This window comes from Pseudonaja textilis, chromosome 6 (assembly GCF_049901715.1).
Source record: "Pseudonaja textilis isolate UNSWEBS1 chromosome 6, rPseTex1.2, whole genome shotgun sequence".
NCBI classification, from domain to species: domain Eukaryota; kingdom Metazoa; phylum Chordata; class Lepidosauria; order Squamata; family Elapidae; genus Pseudonaja; species Pseudonaja textilis.
Window position 1 is genome coordinate 3,047,085 of NC_141995.1, and position 27,807 is coordinate 3,074,891.

At 47.4% G+C, this 27,807-nt stretch overlaps 1 protein-coding gene across 1 annotated transcript in view; it reads left to right on the top strand.

The window, feature by feature from the left end:
- Positions 1–25,805, top strand: part of ATRN (attractin) — a 199,042-nt gene extending 173,237 nt beyond the window's left edge. The window contains exons 27-29 of the mRNA XM_087935676.1: positions 7,533–7,640; positions 21,325–21,439; positions 22,770–25,805. Coding sequence (XP_087791802.1) covers positions 7,533–7,640; positions 21,325–21,439; positions 22,770–22,894 — 348 coding nt within the window. The 3' untranslated portion in view covers positions 22,895–25,805. The remainder of the gene's footprint in view (positions 1–7,532; positions 7,641–21,324; positions 21,440–22,769) is intronic.
- Positions 25,806–27,807: the final 2,002 nt, after the last annotated feature.

Below are 27,807 nucleotides of genomic sequence, written 5' to 3' on the forward strand. Positions count from 1 at the left end.
TAGATAGATAGATAGATAGATAGATAGATAGATAGATAGATAGATAGATAGATAGATAGATAGATAGATAGATAGATAGATAGATAGATAGATAGATAGATAGATTTCTGCTCTTGAAAATCCCCAGGAACTGCGCCAACTGCATCCTTCAGGCTTCAGCATCACAATTTCACAAATACAATCTGAATGTGTCATTCAGCGGGCAGGACCCAGTTTGATATCCAGCCCAGTACAATAACTGGAAGTATGGCTCTTCAGGTCTCCATCTCTTTCTGGCCTTCGGTGCATTCATTATTTATGGGGGCCATTCATTTCGCACCTCCACATGAATCGGGTGGCTTCAGAGGCCCGCTGCCTCTATGTGGCTTGGTGGCGTCACTGCCCCTCTGTCCTGGGGGCTCCTATTGTTATAGCTAGCGCTTCCGTCCTGAATTGGGAATGAGAAATGAAGTGGGTTGACCTCCCAACCATCTCAAGAGGGACAAGGAAGGAAGGAAGGAAGGAAGGAAGGAAGGAAGGAAAGAAAGAAGAAAGAAAGAAGGAAAACAAGGAAGGAAGGAAAGAAAGGAGGAAGGAAGAAGGAAAGAAAGAAAAAAGCAAGGAAGGAAAGAAAGCAAGGAAGGAAGGGAAAGAAAGGAAGTAAAGAAAGAAAGGAAGGAAGGAAGGAAAGGAAGAAAGAAAGCAAGGAAGGAAAGAAAGCAAAGAAGGAAGGGAAAGAAAGGAAGTAAGGAAAGAAAGAAAGAAAGAAAGAAAGGAAAGGAAGAAAAGAAAGCAAGAAAGGAAAGCAAGAAAGGAAAGAAAGGAAGAGAAAAAAAGAAAGAAAGAAGGAAGGAAAGAAAGAAACAGAAAGAAAGAAAGCCAAAGCAACAAGGGCTTTGTTGACCTGGATAGATATTTTTTGTTCCTTTCCTTTCATTTGTATCTCGCTCCTTGTTCTTTAACCGTCCACAAAAGCTGCAATTTAGCTATAAAGCTTGAAAATTTAAGCTGCCAAGGAGACAGGTATTAAAGAAGAATGAGGAAGAGAAGCTCATGCAAAAGAAGAATTCTCGAGGGTGTGTGTGTGTGTGTGTGTGTGTGTGTGTGTATGATGTGTGTGTGTGTGTGTATATATATATACGTTTTCTTAAGTTTGCGCAGGTTTGCAGGCTTCCAAATAATTGACAGTCTGGTGGAGTCATCTCTTCTATTCATGGCTTTTCTGATAATTCTGTAGCTGGGGTGTTCTATAGTTTTCTACAAAACTATACAGAATTTTTCTACAGAATTATTATAGTTTTCTACAGAATCATCAGAGAAGCCATGGAGATTGAAAAAAGACCTGAAAGCATGAATAGAAGAGATGATTCCACCAGCCTGTCAATTATTTGGAAGCCTGCACTCTCAAACAAAAAAAATCTCCACACCACAAGCCAGGCAAACACCTGGGCACAAACAGATCCCCCCTGATACCTCCAGCTCAAACACACCCCAACCAGGCACCCAGATGAAGCCTAGCTTCCTAACTAAGGATAGCTTTCCATTTACCTGGAGCCAAGCTGCACTAAAAGCCTCCAATACAGGAACACAATGGTGCCAGCCAATCAAGACCAAAAAAAAGCCACAAAACAGACAGAAGATATTAGAAACACCAATCAAGCAGAACACAGCCAACTCCAAGACCAATAAACACAGGCCAAGACTCCCAACCAATCAGGATGAAGAAAAAAAAAAACCATTCTGGCACAGCAGTAGGCTAGCCACAAATTTAAAACAGAAACGGCTGTGAAAGTCTGACTCACAGACGAACAGAATACAGAAGCCTGATGATGGCAGATGAGATTCTGCCGAAACGTTGCTACAACTTTAAAAGCACAACTATAATGACGTGGGAAAATACCCGAACAAAGCTGAATGCCATACATGCATACATACATAATTACAATGTTTGAAGATGAAAAAAAAAAGCCGAAGGAAGCATTGATGTTGTCAGCTTGTTTCTTTTTATCTCTTTAGCAGATTTTTCTCACGCAGGGCAGAAGGCTACATGTTGTGTTATAAATGAGTAATGAGTTGTGTGTGGGTTTTTTTTTTTTTAGAGCAGCATTTCTCGAACTCAGTAACTTGAAGATGTATAGACTACCAACTCCCAGGATTCTCGGGGGACGGGGTGTGTGTGGCATGACCGGCTGGGGAATTCTGGGACTCGAAGTCTATATAACTTGAAAGTTGCTGTGACCCAGAAGCGGTGCTATACCAAGCAGATACAATTTACCACAGTTTCGTTTAGTGACCGTTTGAAATTACAACGGCGTTGGGAAAAAAAGTGACTTACGAACATCTTTCGCACTTAATGACTGTTGCCTCATCCCCATTGTCGTGTGATCAAATATGAGATCCTATCCGGCCCTGCCTTTTGGATGGAAATCTATCTATCTATCTATCTATCTATCTATCTATCTATCTATCTATCTATCTATCTATCTATCATTATCAATCTATCATCTATCAATCTATCATCTATCTATCATCTTATATCTAAAACATCTATACCTGTCTATCTGTCTGTCTGTCTGTCTGTCTATCTATCTATCTATCTATCTATCCATTTATCTCTATCTAACATCTCTCTATCATCTCTATCTGTCATCTGTCTCTCTCTCTCTCTCTCTCTCTCTATCTATCTATCATCTCTCTATCATCTCTATCTGTCATCTGTCTGTCTGTCTGTCTATCTATCTATCATCTCTCTATCATCTCTCTATCATCTCTATCTGTCATCTGTCTATCTATCTATCTATCTATCTATCTATCTATCTATCTATCTATCTATCATCTCTCTATCATCTCTATCTGTCATATCTATCTATCTATCTATCTATCTATCCATCTATCTATATCTATATCTATCTATCTATCTATCTCAGGCTTCTGGCATTAGAACATAATGGCCCTTTGATCTGCAGTATAGTAGGTTCCCCTCTTGGGGGGGATAAATCAAATACAGATTAACAGAGTTGGAAGGGACCTGGTGGGTCATCTAGTCCAACCCCCTGCCCAAGCAGGAGACCCTACCCCATTTCTGACAGATGGCAGTCCAGTCTCTTCTTGAAAGCTTCCAGGGATGAAGCAGCTCCCACAATCTCTGAGGTTAAACCTCTTTTCCGTTCAGGAAAAGGATCCGTCCCTCCAAAAAGACCCCCCTGGTTTTTTCCCCCCCCCCGCGGGGCGGCTTCTTCCCCCCCTGCGGAGCCCCCCCCCGCGCGCCCCCCCCCGAACCCCGCCCCCGCCGCCCCGCGCCCCCCAAAACCCCCCCCCAACAAAAAAATAAAAATGAGATTTTTGTCACAGTTTGGGTTTTTTTTTCAGTTTTATTGACTGAGAGTACCAGATTTATGGTTCTAATTCTTTTTATCTATATTTGTAACTTCTAAAACCTTCCCCCCCACCTTTTTTTTTCTTTTTCTTTTTCTGTTTGGCACCCGTTAGTCCACTTTGCTTTCTTGGCTCACAGATAAACCAAATGGTATAACTAATATGCAGAAAGAGGGGATTTAAAAATGACGGTTGAGAAAAAAAAAAACCAGACACCTTCCTAATAATAAAATGAATCTGAAGACTTGTCATCGTATAACTTACTGCACAGCTGCTGGGAACACAACCGTTCTCTTTTTTTGTTTTAACGAAATGCATTTATATAAGGAAAGAAAAAAATGGATTTATATAAAGAAAGTCGAGAACTTCTGTAATAATAATAATAATAATAATAACAACAACAACAACATTAATAGTAATAATAATAATAATAATAATAATAATAATAATAATAATAATAATATCATATTATTATTACAGTAGTCCTCGTCTTAGGACCGCAACTGAGACCGAAACTTAAGTTGCTAAATGTTGTGGCCCTCTGAAGGCTGATGGAGCTGGCAGCAGAGTTGGACAGTAGCAAGCGGGTTGGGGAGGAACCTGGGCCAGCCTTGGAAGTTGGGGAGGGCTCGGACAAGGGCTCTGCATCAGAGGCAGAGTTGGGGCCGGGCAGGCTGGCGGTCAGCAGCTGCCTTCGGGCTTCGGACAGCAGTGAGATGGCCGAGCTTCTGGAGCCGGTTCCCAGCCAGCTACAGAAGACTAGAACAATTGAGAGTCGGCTTGGGAGTAAGGCCACACCTCAGAGATGATTGGCCCCTCCCATAGGACATAAAAGAGGAACAAAGGGGATGTGAGCTTTTGCAGGAAGCAATTCGTTCATCTGGTCAATTCAAGTTCTGTTGGACTCTGTGCCAAGTTTGTCCTTGCTCTGCGCCTGGCCAATTCATTTTCTGGCCGCATCCCAAGTGCGATAAGGTGGGTGTCAACTAAAAACTACTCCTTTGGTCTTTTTAGTTGCCATCAGAAAGGGAGGGGGAAAGCAGTGCATTCCTTAAATGCTTCAGATAATTGCTAGGCAGCCGAAGCTGTTGGCACGCAAGATTATTCTTGGAGAGCCTGATTCATGACTCTTGGCTATGGATGTGTCCCATTGCAGAATATAGATCCAGGGGGTGAGGGGGAAGACCAGGGTCTAGGGGGAAATGAGGGATGTATTTTAGTATCGACTGCACCCAGCTAACACCAACATGGCCACTTCTAATCAATTTTATTATTTATGAGGGATGTGGCTAGAGACTTTTGATTTGAATGGGGTGGTGTATTGTTGGAACCCTGACAGTAGGTGTTTATCAACATTCCCCTGAAAGACTGTTTGTGAAGCCTGGCAGGCTGTGAATGAACATAATTCACAGCCGTGGGAAATAAAAAAAGGTTTTGCCGGGATCTAAGATTGTGTTGGATGCTTTCGAAGGAAGCCGAGGTCAGAACACTAAGTGAGAAATTTGTTAAAGAGGGTTTCGCTCCCTTTTGCGACTTTCCCTGCCAGATTTTACTAAGCGAATCGATGCAGTTGTGAAATTAGCAACAGCATTGTTACAGGAATCGGGTTTCCCCGTTGACTTGGCTTCTTAGCAGGACGCCAAAGTGGATTGCAGGACACCCACACCCCGTCCCCCCGGGATGGTGCGACCGTCATAAATGTGAGTCAGTTGTCAAGCATCCGGATATAAATCATGTGACCGTGTGCGTGGTCAAAAGTGTGAAGAATGGTCATAAGTCACTTTTTTCGGTGCCGCCCTAACTTTGAATGGTCCCTAAATCAATGGGTCTTCAAACTTGGCAAGTTTAAGACTTGTGGACTTCAACTCCCAGAATTCGTGAACTAACATGGACTGGAGGAGGAATTCTGGGAGTTGAAGTCCACACGTCTTAAAGCTGTCAAGTTTGAAGGCCCCTGATCTAGTCTGTCTGTCTGTCTGTCTTGTCTCCTCACCCATCCATCCATCTCCATCCATCCATCCATCTATCACAAGGGTCGTCAAACTTGGCAAGTTTCAGACTTGTGGACTTCAACTCCCAGAATTCCTGAGCTAACCATGACTGGAGGAGGAGGAAGAATTCTGGGAGTTGAAGTCCAGAAATCATAAAGCTGTCAAGTTTGGAGACCCCTGCCCTAAATGAATGGTCGTAGCTCGAGGCCTGCCTGTATTGAAAATTCCCTTCAAATAATCCATGTTCTAACCGCGGCTAGATTAGCGTTTGCTCAATGTTGGAAATCACCTCATACGCCTTCAGAGCAAATGGTTATTCAGAAAACTTGCGAGTGTGCTGAAATGGATAAACTAACTATAGCGCTAAAAAACAAAGAGTCCTCAATGTTTTACGACACCTGGGACTCATGGTATAATTGGCTTACACAGAGACAAATTATGTAAATGATGAAGAGTAACTTAAACATAATGGAAAAGAGGAGTAGATTGGATATGACGAAGAGAAATGATCCTTACAGACTGTCACAAAAAGATATCGTTCGCTTTTAATTGTACTTTTTACCCTATTCTCCATCCCTCTCCCTTCTATATCTTTTCTCTTCCCCTCAACCGGCCCTTATCCGGTGTGTTAGGCCGGGTGTTTTCTTTCTTTCCCCTCAGCCGTTTTCTTTCTATTTTGTAAATGTACCGTTGATGTGTTTTTAAACTGTAAATTCAATAAAATCTATTTTTTTAAAAAAAAAGAAAAAGAAAATTCCCTTCAAAGAGAATTGAAAGTTTCTTTTAGGTTCTCAACTATGGTGGCTGATTTAAGCCAAGTGGACTTCAACTTCCAGAATTTCCCTAGCCAGCCATGCTGATATTAGATTTAAATCAGGGATCTTCCAATTTGAGAGCTTTAAGACTTTGTGGACTTCAACTCCCAGAATTCCTCCTCCAGTCATGTTAGCTTAGGAATTCTGGGAGTTGAAGTCCACAAGTCTTCAAGTGGCTAAGTTTGGAGATCTCTGTGATAGATCAAATGAAATATTGGTCCAATTGTCTCGATTCAACCTTTTAGATACGTTTACTCTGAGCCTCCATTGACAACAATGGATGAAAACTAACCAAGGAGAGATCCAACCTGGAAATAAGGAGAAATTTCCTGACAGAACAATTCCTCAGCGGAATTTCGGTCTTCAAACTTGACAGCTTTAAGACTTGTGGACTTCAACTCCCAGAATTCCTCCTCCAGTCATGTTAGCTCAGGAATTCTGGGAGTTGAAGTCCACAAGTCTTAAACTGGCCAAGTTGGAAGACCCTTGATGTAGATTAACAGAGTTGGAAGAGACCTTGCAGGTCATCTAGTCCAACCCCCTCCCGGCCCAAGTAGGAGACTTTACACCACAGTCCAATCTCTACTTGAAAGTCTCAAGTGATGAAGCTCCCACATTTTAGCAGGGCTTGGGGTTTGGGGGTTGTTTTTTTTGGGGGGGGTGCAGATAGTCCTTGACTTAGAACATTTTATTTAGTGACTTAAAGTGGTCACACGATCCCTTTTTGTGACCTACTGACATGTCAAAGCCAATTCACTGAGCAACTGTGTGACTAACTTAACACCTGCAGCGCAGGGGTGGTATTCTACCGGTGTCAACTCATAAAACATTGCTATGCCTGTTTTAGTAGTTGCCATAAAAAAGGGGGAAGGAAAGAAATCTGGAAGATCCGTGCAGCAGTTTGGAAGCGAAAGTACATTCCAACTCTTCTCTTTAAAAGATTGTAACTAAACTACCGGAGCTTTTGGCTGGGAATATATTTAATTGGAGAATGTGATTAATGACGCCCAGCCCATAATTGGAGAACGTGATTGACGACACCCAACCTATGAACGTGCTCAGTTGGAGATTCTGATTTATGACACACCCGGGGGGGGGGGGGAAACAGGGTCCCAGGGGACTGTAAATGAGGTAGGCCAGAGTTGGCTTCATCCAGGGAAGGGCCAGTAGGTCGCCTCTACTAAATCCTTTGAAGTTTTTTGAAGTTTGGCTCGAGAATCATGATTTCATTAGGGCGATTGCTGGCATCCTGACAGATGGCTTTCAATGCCAGTTTTACAAAACTAAAATATTTCCACTCTGAGCACAGAGGTTGGCCTTGTCTCCTCCCACCCCACCCCAATATTAACATCCTGGCTTTTTTGTTCCCCAGCAATTACTCCGAGAGATGCAACAGATGGCCAGCCGCCCCTTCGCTTCCATCAACGTCGCCTTGGAAACGGACGAAGCGCCCCCAGATCTCATCGGAGGTAGCATTAAGGTGAGAAGTTGCCCCTTCCCATCACTCCAACCTCTCTCCCCACCACACCCCACCCCGCCCAGCCCTTCCTGCCCTTCATATTTTATCGATGGCTGTGTTGCTGGGTCCGTGTGCCCGGATGGCATATCTGGAGTCTAACTATATTAGAAACTAGCTGGATCCCCGTGCTTCGCTACGGAACGAGGTGGTCGGGCTTAGTTTTTGGGGAGGAAAATAAGGGGGAGAAATTCCTGCCTCTGCCTACCGGCATCCATTGGTATTCACCCGGCTAGCGTCCTGTCAGTGTGTGAGAGAGTGGAGGGCTGTTTGGAAACTGAACGAATATTTGCTGTGCGAGCAAGACGGAGACAGCAAGGAGCCTGGGCGTGGCTTAGCTCAACTGTTCTGTCCTAAAGCTGCTTGGTGCTGTGAAAGTGAAACTAAAACCGAAACTCCTCTGCTTGTGTTTTGCATTTGGAAGAGATTTCATTTCAGGTGGGGAGGGGGAGTAGGACTCCTTAGCATCAGAGTGTAATAATAATAATAATAATAATAATAATATAGGAAATGCACCCTCCCTTCCTTCCTTTCATCCCTCTTAAGATCAACCTTCCTTCTTTCCTTTCCTTTCCTTCCTTCCTTCCTTCCTTCCTTCCTTCCTTCCTTCCTTCCTTCCATCCTTCCATCCATCCATTCCTCTTAAGATCAACCTTCCTTCTTCCCTCCTTTCCTTCCTTGCTTCCTCCTTCCTTTCATCCCTCTTAAGATCAACCTTCCTTTTCCTTCCTTGCTTTCTTCCGTTCTTTCCTCCCTCTTAAAATCAACCAACCTCCTCCCATCCTCCCTCCCTCCCTCCCTCCTTCCTTCCTTCCTTCCTTCCTCTTTCCTCCTTCCTTCCTCCCTCTCTCCCTTCCTTCCTTCCTTTCATCCCTCTTAAGATCAACCTTCCTTCCTTCCTTCCTTCCTTCCTTCCTTCCTTCCTTCCTTCCTTCCTTCCTTCCTTCCTTCCTCCTTCCTCCCTCCCTCCCTCCCCCTCCCTCCCTCCTTTCATCCCTCTTAAGATCAACCTTCCTTCTTCCCTCCTTTCCTTCCTTCCTTGCTTTCTTCCTTCCTTTCTTTCCTCCCTCTCAAAATCAACCTCCCTCCTTCCCTCCCTCCCTCCTTTGGAATCCCTTGACAAGCTGCCACCGTTCTCCCTTCCTCCCGTTCCTTCCCACCACCACCCTCCCCCTATTCCTAGACGGGGAGGGGGACGATGCGAGATGCCAGGCATATGTTCCTAATTAATATGGAAGTAAACCGTCACTGTTCTGCATACCAAACGGGCCGGGGATTTGCTTAGCTCTCCCTGCTTTGAGACGCGTCCTCTTCCCCGTGCGTTTGTGGGCTCTTTTGAGGGAAGCCAAAGCGACACGGCCACCGGCAATCGGGGCGGCGCGCGGTTTGTCAGTCTCGCCACGGTTTGGGAAGCGGGGAGGGGTGGGTTGGGAAAACCCACCCAACGTGGCTCGCTTGTTTACCTGCTCCACCACCTCTTCTACTCCGACGTCCTTTCCTCGGCTTTTTCCTCTACCTGTATTCCCCTTACGGGAAATCAGAGGCGGCCACGTTCCAAGCCTTGTGCCGCCGGGCCACCCGGGCACCGTTTGCATTTCTTCTGACACGTTCTGCGGTGGGGGAGTGATTCCCTTTAGATCTCCCGGTTGTAGCTACCAAAGCCTGTTGCGTCTTGCGCAACGTTTTTTTTTTTAAAAGAAAAATATCCACAATTTTTTAGGTTCAAGGTAGGAAGAAAGAACGGACGCCATCGCCCTGTGATATCGGATAGTCCTTGATATCGGATCGTCTTCATCTGGGGTCCGTTTGGAATTACGACGGCCCTGAAAAAAAATGAATTGGGTTCAGGGATAGGGTTCAAAAAAATATATATCCCAGTGACCGATTCGCTGCCCGCTTGCTGGGTGGGTGTGGCCATAGTGGGTGTGGCATACCAGAACTTTGGGGGAGGGCCGTTTTTTGCCTTCCCCAGAATCTGGAGGTTTCAGGCCTCTGGGGGTGGTGGTGAAAATGGCCTCCCCCCGTGCTCCAGAAGCTAGAAACAGGCTCCTTTCCGAACTTCTGGTACTTCCGGTTCGGGCCATTTTCCTCCCTCCCCGCGGATCCTGCACTTACCTGCATCCAAAACGGGCTGTGTGGAAACTCCTGGTCATTTCAACTACCGGTTCGGCGAACCCGATGCAAATTTAACAGCCGGTTCGCATGAACCGGTGTGAACCGGCTGAATCCCACCTCTGCTTATGATAGTTTCTCCTACTTATGACCGTTGCAGCATCTCCTTGGTCACGTAATCAAAATCCAGGGGCTTGGCAACAGCCTCTCACTTACGACGGTATCCTCGGGGGTTGTGTTGTGATTCCTCTTTTGCGACCGTCGGCTAAGTAAAGAGAACGGGGGAGCCAGATTCACTTCCTATGCCGCTAGCTTAGCCACCGCAGGGTTTCACTTACCAACGGTGGCAAGAAGGGTCGTAAAACAGAGCCAAACTCGCTTAGCGTATTGGGGTGAATTGTAGCCGTAAGTTGAGGACTACCTGTATTGACAGGTTATGAATAGCACTGCAGAAAAGATACCAAATTTCACGAACCGCATCTTAACGTCTGGAAGTCAGAAGGATAAATTATCTCGGAAGCTGAATAAGCAGAACTCCTGCTTTCGTTGTTTATGGAGTTTCTCAGTCATCCTGATTGTCCCCAAAATGCCTTTTTCCCCCTCCCAAGAGGCAACTGGACTTTCTGGTTTTTCTTTGAAGACGTTTCCCTTCTCATCCCAGAAGCTTCTTCAGCTCTGACTGAATGGAGGGGAACGGAACAATTTATGCTTCATGCGGACAGCTGGTCATTTGCATCCTTTTTAGACAATCATTGAGGCCACTTGGAAGTTTGTATATACCCTCAGGGTCACCTGAGGGCTGCAAATGAGGGAGAGATACAACGTGATATGTCTCCATTCTACAACACAGTCCTTTCAGCAGTTCCAAGAAGGCTCCACACCCATTTGCACCACTCAGGTGATCCTGAGGACACAGACAAACCTCCAAGTGGCCTCAACGACCCTCTTAAAAGGATGCAAATGACCGGCTGTCTGCAAGGAGTATAAATCCTTCTGTTCCCCACCATCTTCCATTATTACCTTAACAGAAGAGGGTTTCCTGCCTGTGCAGATGGCAGCGGAATTGGACAGTGGGGAAGAACGGGGACCAGTCCGGGAGTCTGGGGAGGATTCGGGCGAGGGTCCTGCATCCGATGCACAGATGGGGCCAGGACCATCCGGGAGTGGGAGTGCTGCCTCCAGAGCCTTCAGAGTCTGGCAGCAGTGACGAAGAGGAACAAGGGGAGCCTGTTCTCAGTGTGCGTGCGCGCAGAGCTGCTAGAAGGTGAGAGCAGCCGAGACAAAAGGGACAACTCGGGAGTAAGGCTGGGAGATGATGGCCCCTCCCATAAGGTATAAAAGTCAGGCCAAGATGACAAAACCTTTGCAGGAAGCAAAGTCGATCGATTCAGAGTCATACTGGAAGCTTTTTGTACTTCGGTTGGGTTTGTTTTGTACTTCGGTTGGTTTCTTTTCTAGTTCATTTGATACTTCTGTTTTTGGCAGCGCTTCACAGAACTGAAAGGTGGGTGCTGATCTCAGGGAACTGTTTTGGATTAATTCCAGCTGGGAATGAAAACAATTCCCAGCATTGCAAAAAAACTAAATCTTGTTTTTAAAATAAGTCTGTGTGCAGTTACGGTTTAGGAAGCCTGGGTCAGTACTGGACTAAAAGACTTCCAAGGTCACTTCCCTCTCTGTTATTCTGTAGTTATTATTTAGATCTGCCAGAAATTGATCTTTCTTGGGGGTGGGGGTGGGGCGCTAAAGTTAAGAGATTCCTGAAAATGTCAGGCCTGTTCCCAGCTTGGGCATGTAGAACAGAAAAACCCTCGACTCCATTAGTAGTGAAAATTACAAATCACTTGGAGGGGCAAAAATTCACTTAATCTGTCTTGGTTAGCGACGGAAATGTTGGGCTCCATTGTGGTCATATGCCGAAGACTATCTATAGTTGTGATGGCGAACCTATACCATGCGTGCCAGAAGTGACATGCAGAGCCATTTTCCCCGGCACATGAGAGCTTGCCCGGAAGAGCCCCACTGCATATGTGTGTGTGCCGCCGCCCGACAGCTGATTGCCAGATATCTGGCGCGCATGCACAGGAGGGGGCAGGGCTGCACAGGAGGCATGCGTGCCTGCGTAGAGACATGCAGCGCGTGCTGGGGGGGCTGGGCGCATGCGCAGAGATGTGCGGCGCGCAGAGGGATGGCACGCAGGAATGATTGCGTGCACATGCGCAGAGGCGCGCGGCGTGCAGCGGGGTGATTGCACGTGCATGCACAGGCGCGCGGCACGCGGCAAGGGGAATTGCATGCCTATGTGCAGGCGCACAGCGCTGCAAGGGGATTGCGCGCACAGGCGCGGGGCTTGGGGGGAGCAGCACACATTGCCTTCTGGATGCTGGCATGCGCGCGCACAAGCGTGTGTGCAATTATCGGCACGGGAGCCGAAAACGGTTTGCCACCACTGGCCTATAGGCAACGAAGCCAGCACACAGGACCCAATATGGGGTTGGCTGCTGTGGTTGGTCCTCTCGTATGCTGCTTGTGCTGACTTTGTAAGGCTTAGCAAGAAATAACATGGGTTTTTTTTGAACATCAGGCGTTGAAGATTGTGCTGGGAGTTGAGACAGGCAAAAGAGATTAGCGCTGTTAAAAGTCCAGTGTATTTTACAGCGCCGGGCGATAGCAGCAGCAGAAGGAGATAAACCTTTTCCGTTTAACAAATTCCTTTTGGGTAGCATCCAAAGACATAGGTTTAGGATTTTCTTTCTTATTTTGCCTGGAGCTCCGGCATGTGTTGGGATTGAGATGGGGCTTAGTTTTCATTCTCCCCTGTTATGATATGTACAGAATAACCCTTGAGTAACAAGGATATGCGCATGGAAATGTTTACGAGATCGGTTATGAATAAATTATTCAGCCAGAAGCAGATACACTGAATTGAGTTAAAGTTTACTTTAAGAAATAGCACAGTCCAATAAGCAGACCAGGTCATATATGTTTTACGGTCCAAAGAATATCCAACTACAAAGTCTTCTTTCCAGTGGCCTTTGTCATTTACAGTAAACAAAGATAGCACAGCATAAATACAACAGAGATAGCAACAGAATGTCAGAGATACAGAATGTCAGAGAGAGCAAGCCATGATCTCTAGCTCCCTCTTGTGGCAACTTGCAACACAAACAACCAATCGGAACATAGTAGAAATCAATACAGCGATCCTGTCTTAAAGCTACAAACATACATTGTTGGTTTATATATTGCCAACCCAACTTAATTGGTGGACAGTTTCCTAACACCCCCTCCTCCCCAACTTTTGAAAAGAGATGAATTTGGTTTTAGGGGGGAATAATGGAAGTGTTTTATGACAAAATCCTATCATTTATTCCAGTCAGTTTCCAGGAAATTCAACAGCCAGGTGTATGCAGTCGGTGGTCACTCCAAACCTCCCCTTTTTTTCCTTGGGAATCATCCCTTCTAATTTAATTTTTTAATTTAAATTGGACTTGGAATGAGGACATCTGTTTTCTAGAACGGGTCTCCAACCTTGGCCGCTTTAAGACTTGTGGACTTCAACTCCCAGAATTCCTCAGCCAACCTTGGCTGCTTTAAGGCTTGTAGACTTCAACTCCCAGAATTCCTCAGCCAACCTTGGCTGCTTTAAGGCTTGTGGACTTCAACTCCCAGAATTCCTCAGCCAACCGTGGCCGCTTTAAGGCTTGTGGGCTTCAACTCCCAGAATTCCTCAGCCAACCATGGCCTCTTTAAGGCTTTGCTGGCTGAGGAATTCTGGGAGTTGAAGTCCACAAGTCTTAAAATGGCCAAGATTGGAGACCCCGGGTCTAGAATAACCCTGTGGAAGATCTCTTCCAGAGCTGCCAAACCTTGAAAACCTGTGGATTTCAACTCCCAGAATTCCTCAGCTGCCTGGGGAATTCTGGGTAGTTGAAGTCCACCTCTCTTCAAATCCCCATGGTTGAGAAGAAAAAAAAAAAACCCTGTGAATGGCTGACTTGACTCTTAACTCCAAATAGTAGAGATTGTCCAAACAACCAGACAACCAACCTCTTGAGCGGGGGAATCAAACTTGCTCTCTGCATTTTGCAACGTCAGGTCCTCCATTAAGAGAAGCAATAATTGGAACAGTTACCTGAAAGCCGGACAGAGGTCCAGAATGCTTTCAATTTTTGCAAAGGGAGCACCAGGCATTCACAAAACCGCCTGGAGGTTTTAAAAGAACAGGGAAAAAAAAAAACCTCGCAGCTTCGATAATAGCTGGTGTGCTTTTAAAAAAAATAAATCCCTCCACCGGTGATGTTTTATTCCGTGCTGCCAGAAAGATAGCTGAATGCAAGCACAGCAGCAACGCCGGTTCTCGGCTGTTTTGAAACTCATTGAATTTGGTACTCACCGCATTTTGATGAGAAAATTGTGTCCCGGTACTCGTCCTTGGTTTGATACTTGATGCGCAAGCTTACAAAAGAGAAAGAAGGAAGGAAGAGAAAGAAAGAAAGAGGGAGGGAGGAAGGAAGGAAGGAAGGAAGGAGGGAGAGAAAAAGAGAAGGGAAATAAGAGATGGAGAGAGCAGGAGAAAGAAATGAATGGGAAAAAAGGGAAGGAAGGAAACAGGGAAGGAAAGGAAAGAAAGGTAGAAAGAAAAGAGCGCGGAGGAAGGAGAGAAGGAGGGAAAGGGAGAGAATAGCAATAGACTTATATACCTCTTCACGGGGCTTTACAATGCTCTCCTTTCCTAACACTGAGGTCAATTAACCAGTGGAACTGCTTGGCTCCAGAATTTGTGGGTGCTCTATCACTGGACGTCTTTAAGAAGAGACTGTTTGGTAGATGTCTCCTGCTTGAGTGTAGGGGGTTGGACTAGATCAGTGATCGCAAACCGGTGGCCTGCAGCTCACTGTTGGTCCGCGAGAAAATTTTGGTGGTCCGTAGAGAAATGTCACCCCCTGAGCACCTCCCAAAGCAATTCATCCAGGCTGTGCAGAAACACAAGGCTGCACCAACCACATGTCCCGCAGGAACCGTCCTCGCCCACTCCCTCCTTACCAGGTAAACTTGTCTGTTAAGTTGCTATTTTCCCTTTTTCCGACCATCAGCTGTTCTGCTGTGATGGGAGATTTAGATTAGCTAGGAAGCAGGAAACGGTTGGATCTCTTGCTTTCTAGCTAATCTTTAGATCTTCGGCTCTGCTTTTAAGCAGAGCCGAACCTCCCTTAGGACTGAAGCTTCTATTATTCAGTGCAGGTAGCCGATGGCAGAGTCATAGATCTCTAAATGAATCTGTGATTCTGTGAGCAACTCAATCTGCCTGCCTGCTTTGCCTGATTTTGGGTAAAAGTTGCTCTTTTTTTATAAAAAAAATATCAATATTTACATATATGGTGTGTTGTGAGTTAATTTTATGAGTTTGCTTGCAAGCAGATTTTATGTGACAGACTCAGGTAGCTGATGGCAGAAGCACAGATCTCTGAATGAATCTGTGATTCTGTGAGCAACTCAATCTGTCTGCCTGCTTTGCCTGATGTTGGATAAAAGTTGCTCTTTTTTATAAAAAAAAAATCAATATTTACATAAATATAATATTTACTTACAAGCCATGCCCAGCCAGTCACATGATCACAAAGCCACACCCACAAATTAGGCCACATCCACAGAACTGGTTAAGAAATTTGAATCCCACCCCTGCCCCCCCCCTCCCACAATGTCAGCAAGCCGCCGTCAGTCAAAATTCAAATTAGTGGTCCGCGAATTTAAAATTATGAGTTTGGTGGTCCCTGAGGTCCAAAAGTTTGGTGACGTCTGCATTAGAAGACCTCCAAGAATCCCCTTCGAACTCTGTTATTCTCTGTGGTGGGTGCTCCATCACTGGAGGTTTTCGAGAAGAGAAGGGACAACCACATTTCTGTAATTCTCTAGGGCAGGGTCCCCAAATCCCGGTCCGTTAAGTGGCACCAGTCTCCAACATGCCAGCAACCCGGTTCACACAAACAAGGAAAGGCCCATTCCTGGGATTCAGGCAGTGTGTGAAATCACACACCCCTCTGGTCTGTGGGAAAAACCTCTTTCCATGGAACTGGTCCCTGGGGCCCCAAAGGTTTTTATGGGCCGTTGGTCTAGGGTCTCCTGCTCGAGCAGGGGGTTGGACTAGAAGACCTCCGAGGTCCCTTCCACTTCTGTTATCCTGTGTGAAGGCTTCGGCTTCCCCAAGATCCGATAATATCTCCCAATATTTGAAAGAGGGGGAGGGAGATGCCACTGTTCTGACCAAGGCTTCCCGAGATCGTAATTAAGCACACGCTTAGTTCAAACAACTCTTGTTTGATTTCAACGCTGGGAATTATGTTCGTTCTCAGCCGGTAATGAGTCCCAAACAGTCCCTCGAGATAAGCACCCACCTTTCTTTCCTTTGAATTGCTGCCAACAACTAAAGTACCAAATGAACGATAAAAAAATCCAACCAAAGTACAAAGTCCACCCAGAACTTCAAGGATTAATTCGAACAGAATGAAGGACTTTGCTTCCTGCAAAGGTTTCATCATCTTGGCCTGACTTTTATCCTTTATGGGAGAGGCAATCACCTCCCAGCCTTACTCCTGAGTCGCCCCTTTGGTCTTAACTGTTCTTGCCTTCTGGCAGCTCTGCGCACACGCACACTGGGAACAGGCTCCCCTTGTTCCTCTTCCTCGCTGCTGCCAGACTCCGGAGGCAGCACCCCACTCCCAGATGGTCCTGGCCCCATCTCTGCATCGGATGCAGGACCCTCGTTCAGAATCCTTTCCAGACTCCCGGACTGGTCCCCGTTCTTCCTCACTGTCTGATTCCGCGGCCGTCTGCACACTGCTGGTGAACCACAACAGCAACCAGGAACTAAGGAGGAATTTTCTGACAGTGAGAAATGACGAATCAGTGGAACAGCTCACGGACCCCGAATTAAGCTCACTCTATTCCTGGCATCATTCCTTCGTTTTTCCTCTTTGGTCTCCCTCCCTTCTTTCTCTTCGGTAAAAAACTGCAGCTGAGCATCCCTGCCAGAGACTACAACTGTCAGTGTGTTTCAATACTGGCTCTGCGACTAGCCGCAGCAGACAATTTATAACGGGGGAGGGATACCCAGTCCTGCATCCATTAGTTCTCGTAATTGAGTTCCAGCACAAAACACTTTTTATTTATTTCTTTCCCCGGCTTCTCCTTTTTGTAAGAAAAGAATGGTTTTGAACTTTAGCGACTCCGCAGGGAACGGACGTGTGAAGACACTGGCTGTTAAAACAAAACAAAAAAACCTTCCACCCTCCCAGTTTTTAAGGAGGTAAACCTCTTCTGAAGCAACTAATTCATCTGGGTCTCCCTTGTCCATTTAATACCAGAGACATGTAAAAACACTTTTTTCTGTCTAGTTTGTTAGACATTAGTTAACACAGAGTTAACACTTTAAGACTTGTGGACTTCAACTCCCAGCATAGCTGGCTGGAGAATTCTGGGAGTTGAAGTCCAGAAGTCTTAAAATTGGCCAAGTTTGGAGAACCCAAAGTTAATGCAATGACAACTCTGGCCCTTCTTGGCTTTTTGTTAGCCTCTTTAGACTGTTCTGACCCAGGCTTCGTCAAACGTAATTAATATCAAACTTGTTTTAAAAGCAAAACCTGTTTTATTGCAGTGCCGGGAATTGCTTTCATTCCCAGACAGAACTAATCTTAGACAGTTCCCCAAGATAAGCACACACCTTTCAGTGCTGTGGAATGCTGCCAAAAACAAATGTGATGATAATAAAAAACAACAACAACTGGAGACATTGAACAAGATCTTCATTATTAAGCTTTTGCAAAAGGGAATTCTGCTCATGGCAGAAGACAGGGTTCCCAGGAGGGCTGGGGTTTATATACAGGCTCAAATATACAGTCTCTGCCCCTTTCCTGGGTTCACAATCTATCCAAGCTACGTAGCTCCCTACGCAACACCCTTATTATTGCAGCGTAACACCTGTTTCCTTGTCCTTGTAAACTACCCTCGTTCTCATGGCTTCTTCCTGTTATGGTCGTGTTATGACCATCTGTAATGCAATAGATCATTAACCAGTTCCGTTCCGATCAGGATAACCTAGTATCTCCTACACATATCCTTATGCCAAAAGGTACAGGCCCATGTTCTACCCCAAAGCCTGACATTTACTTTAGAACCTAACAAGTTACGAAACAGTACATGCTTATTAGATATAGTTATATAACTGTCCAATAATCATTGCATAGTTCAAATATCGGGTAAGTATGGCTTCCCTTCTGTTCTTCATTTCCACAGGTGTAACTCATAATATGTAATTTCTACATATAACATAGAAGTATCCAATTAATGATAACAGAAACCAGCCAAAGTCCAAGGAAAAAAACCAACCAAAGTACACAGAGCTTCAAGGAGGACTCTGAATCTAACGACTTTGCTTCCTGCAAAGATTTCATCATCTTGGCCTGACTTTTAACCCTTAGGGGAGGTGCAATCCCCTCACAGCCTTACTTCCGAGTCGCCCCTTCTGTCTTAGCTGCTCTCACCTTCTAGCAGCTCTGTGCACACACGCACTGGGAACAGGCTCCCCTGGGTCCTCTTCCTCACTGCTGCCAGACTCCGGAGGCTCAGAAGGCAGCACCTCACTCCCGGATGGTCCTGGCCCCATCTCTGCATTGGACGCAGGACCCTTATCCGAGTCCTCTCCAGACTCCTGGACTGGTCCCCGTTCTTCCCCACTGTCCGATTCCGCTGTCATCTTCACTGGCTGCTGGCGAACCACAACATAGACAATTTGTGTTGGTTGCGGAAGCAGGGCGCCATCGAGACACGCCTGAAGAAATAAGCCGCCCTTGCTTTATTTTAAAGCAATGTAGAAGGGATGTGTGGCTCGAAGCGACGAGAGGTAGAAAATGGCCACCCCTCGAGCATGGCTTGCGTCTATCCGTCTGTCTGTCCCTCTAAAGGAGCATATTTGCAGCTCAGGGTTGAAATGACGTTTCATGACCCAACTAGGTTACGTCATGAGTGCTGGAAAGGAAGGGGGAGGAGGAGGAGGACTGTGGGATCCTTGGTGCTCTCTGAATTTGGTTGCTTTCTCGCAGACGTTTCATGAACCAGCTAGTTAACTTCATCAGTGGTGGAAGGGAGTGGGTTTGTAGAGGAGGAAGGAGGGAAGGGAAGGAGAGGAGAGGAAAGGGAAGGAAGGGAAGGGAAGGGAGAAGAAAGGAAAGGAAAGGAAAAAAGGGAAGGAAAGGAAGGAAGGGGAAAGGAAGGAAAGGAAAGGAAAGGAAAGGAAGAAGGAAAGGAAAGGAAAGGAAAAAGAAGGAAAGGGAAGGAAAGGAAAGGAAAGGAAAGGAAAGGAAAGGAAAGAAGGAAAGGAAAGGAAGGGAAGGGAGAGGAAAGGAAAGGAAAGGAAAGGAAAAGAAGGGAAGGAAAGGAAGGGAAGGAAAAGGAAGGAAAGGAAAAGAAGGAAAGGAAAGGAAGGAAAAGAAGGAAAGGAAAGGAGGAAAGGAAGGAAAGGAAGGGAAAGGAAAGGAAAGGAAAGGAAAGGAAAGGAAAGGAGTATGCAGAGAAGGGAAGAAGGCAGCTTTGGGCTCCTTGGTGCTCTCTGAGCTGGGTTGTTTCCTTGCAGACATTTCATGACCCAACTAGGGAACACAGTCAGTGCTAGAAGGGAGAGGGGTTTGCAGAGAGGAGGAGGAGGAGGAGGAAGTGGACAGCGGTGGGGTCCTTGGTGCTCCTCCTCATGTCTGTCCCTCCCCGTTAGTCGCCTTGCCTTCCTAAAGATTTGGAGAACAAGATTGTTTTGTTCCTTCTAGTCAAAGACGTGCAGGTCCTTTTAATAGATACTGAAGCATAGCACCCTATTATTATTTTTTTTCCCCCATTTAATTACATGCCCCATTAAAGTGAGCTGCTGATCTATCAAAATGAAATATTGCTGGGAAAACGGTGGCGTTTCTCTTCATCCCGCTTTTGCTACGGGGTCTTGTGCAAGTTCCGTTTGGCGCAGATTACAAAATGCTTTGGAACTTGCACAAAAGATACAATGGTTGGGTTGGCTATTCCAATCTCGGAAGACCAGGCCGAGCTGTGTACGGATAAAGGCGCGCCCCAGAGAACGAATTTAAACAAAAATTAAGGTATGGATGAAGTCCTTGGGGCTCTCTGAGCTGGGTGGTTGGTTTTCTTGCAGACATTTCAGTACCAAACTAGATAACCTCATCAGTTCTAGAAGGGAGTGGAGGTTTGCAAGGAGGAGGAGGAGGAGGAGGAGGAAGAAGAAAACGGGGTCCTTAGTGCTCTCTGAGCATGGTGGTTTTCTTGCCGACATTTCACGACCCAACTAGGGAACGCAATCAGTGCTAGAAGGAAGGAGGGGTTTGTTCTCCCTTTATAGAGAAGTGGCTTGCCCAGTTGATGTGGGTGAGGCTGTTCTTGGGGGGGTCCCCTCTTTAGGCTGTTATTTGTTGTTTGATTGTTTGTCTGAGTGGGTAGTTCCTTGGTTGGGGTTGTTTCCTTTTTGATTGAAACTCTAGGGCTAATCATTTGCCAGCTCTTGAACAGGCTAGCATCCATCTTGGGTTTGTGTCTCCGTTGAGTAGTTGGCATAGGGGAACCTGAGGCCCTGAGCTTGTGTCCCAGTCAGCAGCTGATGGGAGAACGGCATTGCGGGTAAAACATCTCATATTTTGCACGGTGGAAGGAGCTATGGATGAAGTTCTCTTTCTTCCTCTCCTCTCCCTTTCCTTTCCTTTCCTTTCCTTTCCTTTCCTTTCCTTTCCTTTCCTTTCCTTTCCTTTCCTTTCCTTTCCTTTCCTTCTGTCTTCCTGTCTTTCTTTCTCTCTTACTCTATCTGTCCGCCTCTCTTTTTTCTCTTCTCTCTCTCTCTGTTTCTTTCTCTTTCTGTCTTTTCTCTCTGTCTCTTTCTCTCTTTGTGTCTTTCTTTTCCTTTCCTTTCCTTTCCTTCTTTTCCTTTCCTTTCCTTTCCTTTCATTTCTTTTCCTTTCCTTTCCTCTCTCTCTTCCTTTTATTTTTTCTTCCTCCTTTAATCTTTCCTTTCAGCCATCTTTTCCTTTCTCCTTCCTTTCCCTCCCTTCCTTCCTCCCCCACCCCTCCTCCCCATTCCCTTCCCTTTCCCCTCCCCCTTTCCTCCCCTCCTTGCCCCTTTCCATCCCTTTATCCTCCCCTTCCTTTCCTTCCCTCTCTTTCCCTCCCCTTTCCTTTCCTGCCTCCTCCTTTTATCTTTCCTTTCTGCCATCTTCCTTCCTTCCTTCCTTCCTTCCTTCCTTCCTTCCTTCCTTCCTTCCTTCCCTTCCTTCCTCCCTCCCCTCCCTCCCTCCCTTCCTTCTTCTCTACCGTACCCCTTTCTTTCCCTTCCATCCCTTTCCTGCCTCCTCCTTTTATCTTTTCTCCTCCTCCTCCTTTTACCTCTCCTCTCTGCCCCGTCTTCCTCCCTCCCCGGTCCGTGGTCCATGCGGCTTCTCCCCTCCCCGGCTCGGTCCTCTTTCACCTGTTCTCCTCTCTCTTCCCCTTGCAGATGGTCCCCAAGCCCATCGCCCTGGAGCCCTGTTTTGGCAACAAAGCGGCCGTCCTTTCCGTCTTCGTGAGGTTGCCAAGAGGCCTGGGTGGTATCCCTCCACCTGGGCAGTCAGGTAAGTCCGGTCCGGGTTCCGTGGGGGGCCCCGTCAGCTTCCCTTCCTCCAGATCCCTTGGGACCTCACGGGTGATCCTGCACCGAAGGATCTCTTTATAGATGGCCCCCTGGGTGCTTCTCCAGCGCTGGGGAGCCGCCTGGCTGGACAGACATGGACGCTCCGATGGGCGCCTTTGGGTTGAGAAGCAGAAATCATGACTGCGATGCTGGCCGTGTTCTCTTTGATATGAAAGCTCTTTTGGGGCATTTGGGTAGTCCTCGACTTGCAACCGCTCATTTAGTGACCGTTCGAAGATACAACAGCACTGGAAAAAGTGACTCAGGACCGTCTTTTTTTTCCCCCACACTTAATGACCATGCCAGCAAGGGCAGCATCCCCATGGCCAAAGGATCACAATTCAGCTGCTTGGCAAACTGACTCACCCTTACAACGCTTGTCCCCAAGGCCGCGTGGTCAGCTTTTGCCACTTTCTGACAGGCAAAGCCAACGGGGAGGCCAGATGCCCTTAGGCAACTGTGTCGCTAACTTCACCACAGGTAGGGATGAAAAGTTTTTAAACGGACCCCAAACTCACTGACCAACTGTGATGACGAAATGGGCCTATTATTCATCCTGAAAAGCCTCGCAGAGGCTTTTTCCAAGTCTCTGCGAGGCTTTTCAGGATGAATTATAGGCCAAAGTTTCATCATGATAGTTGGTTTCCAAGCATCTGGGAGGCCGAAAAATGGCCTCAAACCAGCCAAAAAAAATCAGTTGTGAGCCACACGCATGCGCAGTGAGGTAAGTTTGCCTGCGGCTCGCGTGCCAGCGCAAGTGGCTCTGTGTGCCACTTGCGGCACACGTGCCATAGGTTCGCCATCACGGTTTTAGCCCTTCCAGCCCCCTCATCTTCCTGGTTGCTCTTCTTTGTACTTTTTCTAGAGTCTCAACATCTTTTTTATAGCGTGGTGACCAAAACTGGATGCAGGACAGTTTTATGATGATGCACACAGAGGGGTGGGGTAAATCGGGGTCAAGGATGACAGTGAATTAGGTGTCTTAGAGCCGGCTAGCTGTCAGGATTCCGTCAGTGCCCCCAATTAAATCGCGAGTCTCAAGCCAAACTTCCATCCGGCAGTTAGGATTCCTGGTTTTCACCCAAATCGTGCCGGGCAATGTTAACTCCCAATAAATCCTTCTGGAGTTTTCGAAGTTTGGCTCGAGACTCATGATTGAATTGAGGGTAACTGCCGGAATCCTGACAGCTCCCTTAAGTTTGACACCCCTGGTGTAACTGGTCTGCAACTCTGTGTGTGTGTGTCTGTCTGTGTCTCTTTTTTTCGTCCAGGTCTCGCGGTCGCCAGTGCGTTGGTGGACATTTCACAACAACTGCCTATCACCTACAAAGACAAGTCAGGTGGGGTACGAAATAGGAAACAGCAACCTCCAGCCCAGCCCGGAACCTGTATTTGATGCATGGACATCAGAACTGCCTCTTTAGGATTTTAAACCCAAGGTTAGCCCTCGGAGAAGGACCTCCATTTTGTTTCGTTTTTGTTTCCAAAGGCCCCTGGAGGCCTCAAAGCACTTGAGAACATCCAGACGTTCTTCTCGGCGTCGGCGCCACCGCTGCCTCGGTTGGTCCCGTCCGGCGCCCGCTCCGTCTTAGACCGGCCCGATCCTGTTCAACGCCGGGCGGCTCCAGTGTTTTCCGGTTGCTCCCCTTCGTCGGTTTTCGACCTTCCGTGGCATGTCCTTCAGCAGACTTCTCCACCCACGAAGGTTGGCATCAACCAGGAAGACGCCTACAAAAGACCGGTTTACGGAACTTGACTTTTTGTCCCCTTCGAGGTTGTCTAAGGAAGAGCGTCGCCAATACCGGTCAGTTGGTTGCTAGACGGCAAGAATTCAGAAGAAGCTGTCTTCCCCGGGTTCTTGATAAACCCAAGATCTCTATTTATTTCTTCTAAGAACAAGCCTTGGATTGCTGCCTCAGCGCAGTAGCATTATTTTTCTCCAAGTTCACGGTATTAAAATTTGGGGCCGAGCAGCACTTTACGGTTGAACTCTACCCCTTGTTTCCCTTTCAAAAAAGATCACCCCACTTCCAGAGGGTATTTTTGTCCCCCCTCGACGTGGGCTTGTGTAGCAACGGACATCTTCTCCCGCGTCCAGCGGGGTTTTACATAGATCTAGGAAAGCATGGGATTAACGCCGTTCAGGTTTCGCACATGCTCCGTATTCTCCTTCCACCCCTGTTCTTTTTTTTTCATTTGGCTAACTGGATTCTGGGAGAGAGAAACTGCCACGACGGACAGACGGAGGGGCGAGAGACGGACGATAACGCCAGAGCTGGTGGGTGGGTGGACGGCACGGCTTGTGTGTTCTGCCCACGGCAGCTGACACGGTGATTTTCTTCCTCTTTGGCATTTTCCATATCTTCTTTCTCTTTGGTTGCTGGGCTCAAGGGAAGGGCCAATTCTTACCTTGCACAGGTGTAGGTAGAAATAGCTCTGGGAGGGGTCCGAAGGCCCCTGAGTCCCCCACCATCAACACACACACAATGCCCCCAGAACAACTCGGCTACCCGCGGTGGGATCCTACCTGTTCCACTACCGGTTTGGTGATCACACATGTGCGTGCAGCTTTCCCCACCAGCTGAGGCTCTGCAGTGCCAATCAGCTGAGAGGAGAAAGAAGAGAAAAGCAGAGGGGCCGGTGAGAGGGCTGATCCTGCGCTTTTCTCTTCTTTCTTCCCTCAGCTGATCGTCGGAGGCTTTTTTCCCTCCTCTCAGCTGATCGTTGAGGCTTTTTCCCTCCTCTCAGCTGATCGTCAGAGGCTTTTCCTCTCTCAGCTGATCGCGAGGCTTTTTCCTCCTCTCAGCTGATCGGCTTTTCCCTCAGCTGAGGCTTTTTCCCTCCTCTCAGCTGATCGTCGGAGGCTTTTTCCCTCCTCTCAGCTGATCATCAGGCTTTTTCCTTCCTCTCAGCTGATCGTCAGAGTTTTCCTCTCAGCTGATCGCAGGCCTTTCCTCCTCCTCAGCTGATCGTCAGAGGATTTTTCCTCCTCTCAGCTGATCATCAGGCTTTTCCTCCTCTCACCTGATCGTCAGGGCTTTTCCCTCTCTCTCAGCTGATCGTCAGAGGATTTTCCCTCCTGATCTCAGGCTTTTCCTCCCAGCTGATCATCAGAGGATTTTTCCCTCCTCTCAGCTGATCGTCAGAGGATTTTTCCCTCCCTCAGCTGATCGTCAGAGGATTGTTCCCTCCTCTCAGCTGATCGTCAGGCTTTTCTTTTTAACTGGGCCAAACCAGTAGCATACCACCACTGTTGCTTACGTAGTGCAGATCCAGGGTAAAGACTCAGAGGAGGGACCCGCAGTTGGGGTTCTTGACTGGTATCTCAAGAAAAAAAATGGCAGGCAGTATTTCCCCAGGGCCAAAAGGGGTCCCGATCCCCCTTTAGATAACCCCTTTGAATGTAGGTCCTTACTAGAAAACTAGCTAAAAACCATCTCCCTTTCTTTGCCGTTCGTCAGCCCTGAGATGGTGGCCTCCTCGCCTCCTAGAGACAAGAGATTGGTACCAATCATTGGTCAGCCGCTTACAAGGAAGAGTGTCCCAAAACCAGGAATGGCTGGTTTGTTTTGGATGCTAGGTGAGCAATAGTTGAAGCATCAAGTCACCGAAAGGGCTGGCACTGTTATTTTTTTAATCTTGCTGTCGCTTTCCCTGAAGGTCTTCCCCAAGGCAGTGCTGTGTTTGGAAGACAGAAGCCAAGTCTCCAGAACTGCCCTATCTCGTCCCAACCCACCGGTGCGTTGCGTGCGACCCCCCCCATTCCAGAGCATTCGGTGCTACACAGACCGAAGAGGTGCGTGCAAATCCGACAGGCAGCGATGAGCAAACATCGGCATACCCATTGCTACAGTGGCATATTTGTGCCAATCTTCCTTCTCTCTCTCTCTCTCTCTCTCTCTCTCTCTATCCTTCTCTCGCCAAGCATGCACGCAAACAAAGTTCTAACCAGTTCTCGCGCTGCCGTGGCCCGTGTCGAAGAGTGAGGCGGTATCAAAACACGGGGAGGTGGGGGGGAATTGCTCGGCCGCGGCAAATCTTACGAGCTCAAGGTGAACACCCTCCTTTCTACCCATCCCATAAAAATAAAAATAGGAAATTTGAGCAAGGGGAGGAAGAACGCTAAAGGATTCTTGGGCTGTTTTCACCGGAACCGTTCCCATCTCCTCAATCCGCGATGGACCGAATGCATCCGTAATTTGGGTCAAGGTGCCAGAAGTCTGGCGGTTTTGCATATTGCTGAATCTGTACGCACGGACTCTCGCAGAAGTGGAACAAATGTATAATTAAAAAGCATCTCTTGGTCAGCCACCCTCCCTTATTTTTCCCCTCTTTCCTAAAGCTGTGAATCCAATGCATTGTCCCCGGAAAGCCGACGTCTCCAGAGTGGGGAATCAACCTTGAATGGCTGAGCGCTTGATACGAACCCAGGGTGGTCCAATCCAATTCTTCTCGGTCTCCCAGTAGGGAGTAGTTGTCCACCGGTTGTGCCCGGAGCTCAAATCCCAAGCTTTCTAGGCGATACGATCCAAATGCCTCTTGCACTGGGCCGTGATATTTTCATGTGCATATATAAAAACAGGGTGCAGAAGACCATGTTTGTCCAATCATTAGACTTGATCCAGAACTGAAAAACTCATCCAGAACTCATCCCTCCGGAGAAACGCGGGCCTTGTGTGCCGTTCGATCCAGGGCAGAACCGTCTCGGTGCTAAAACTGACATCCAACCCAGGGAGCGTTTAAACTCAAACTCACCCCTCGCGTCCCCAAAGCTTAAATTGCTAGCTTCGTTGGAAAGAGCCGCCGGATTTGTCCTGTTGAATCGGCACCTCCAACACATCTCTTTCTTTCTTGTCTTTCTTTTTTTTTCCAGAGAGGAAGGACAGGAAGTCTGTCCTTAACTTGCCAGCACCTCCCTTGGTTTAAAGCAGAGGTCTCCAAACTTGGCAACTTTTAAGACTTACAGACTTCAACTCCCAGAATTCCTCAGCCAGCCTGTGTCTGTTTCTTACCCGCCAAAGTAGAGAGATTGCAGAGGAAGGGATCACGAGAGAGTAAGCTCTGCTGGCTGGAGAATTCTGAGAGTTGAAGTCCACAAGTCTTCACAGTTGCCAGGTTTGGGGGACCCCCAGCTTTAAAGGAACAAAAAATAAAAACAGCCCCGAGAGCTTAAGTATTTCCGTTGCCCCCAAAACTTGCCCCTCAAAATACCATGGCAAAGCAGCGCCAGCCTTTGCAACGCAAAGCAGCAGGGAAGGTGCCAAGGGGATGTGTGTGTCTGTGTGTGTGGTTACCCTTACTCCAAAATGGGAAGAGAACCTTAACATAAATCCTGGGTTGTCTGGGAGCGCCGAAGGAGGGAGATGGCTGTCTTAACCATTGGCACAGCGTACGCCAGGCGGAAAGTTGATGAGCTTTTAAGCTGTCAGATTATTGAAGCACCCCGTCGTCCGGCGCACTAAAAAACAGAGAAGGCGTCTTCCTTTTTTTCTTTTTCTTTTTTTACATGGGAGTGGGGGGGGTATCCTTATTGGTTTGCACCCCGTTCTAGCCCTCCTGAATTCACACATCGGCCACACACACACCCCGCTTTCTTCCTTCTCCATCTTGGCGGCAACGCTGAGTCCCCTTGAGTTGGAAAAGGTGCCAGGGAGCAAATTTGAGAGAGTTTGGGCCCATCTTGTTTTTGTTCATTTGCTTGCAGAAAGTCTTTTCTCCAAGTTTTGCCATCCTGGGGTCTCACTTAATCGTTCCAGTGTTCTGTTCCATTGGTCGTGATTGCACTTTTCCGGCAAGTCGGCGGAGCCCTGCGGGCAATTATCTGACCCCTTTTATCCTCCGTAGTTTGAGGCTAGGAGTCAGTTTGCCGGAGAGGGAGAACGCCGCTCGCTCGCTTGCCCCTCTGGCTCAGCAGGGGCCCAAACTTTAACACACACACACACACACACACACACACCGGTGCCAGACAATTTCCTTTTCTTCCTCTTGAATCTTCTCCGCGAATATTACGGTCCCTCGCTCCGCGTGGCGAATTGCAAAGCCTCCGGGGAAGCGAGACAGGCTGCAAAATGCCTCTTGACAGGTGTACTCTCTGCCTCCCAGCTCTCGCCCGGTCTTCTTAGGAACTGAGACTCGACTTGATTTCCGAGGCGCTTTTAAACACGGCGTGTCACAAAACGAGCTTGGATGAAAGGAACTCGGGTGGAAATGAGGGCGTTCCTTGAGCGACGGCGTGTGGAAAAGAGAGCCCGGGGCATGGTAAGGATGAGTTTGGGCATCTGCCGTGATGCCAGAAGAGTCTCTGGCCAC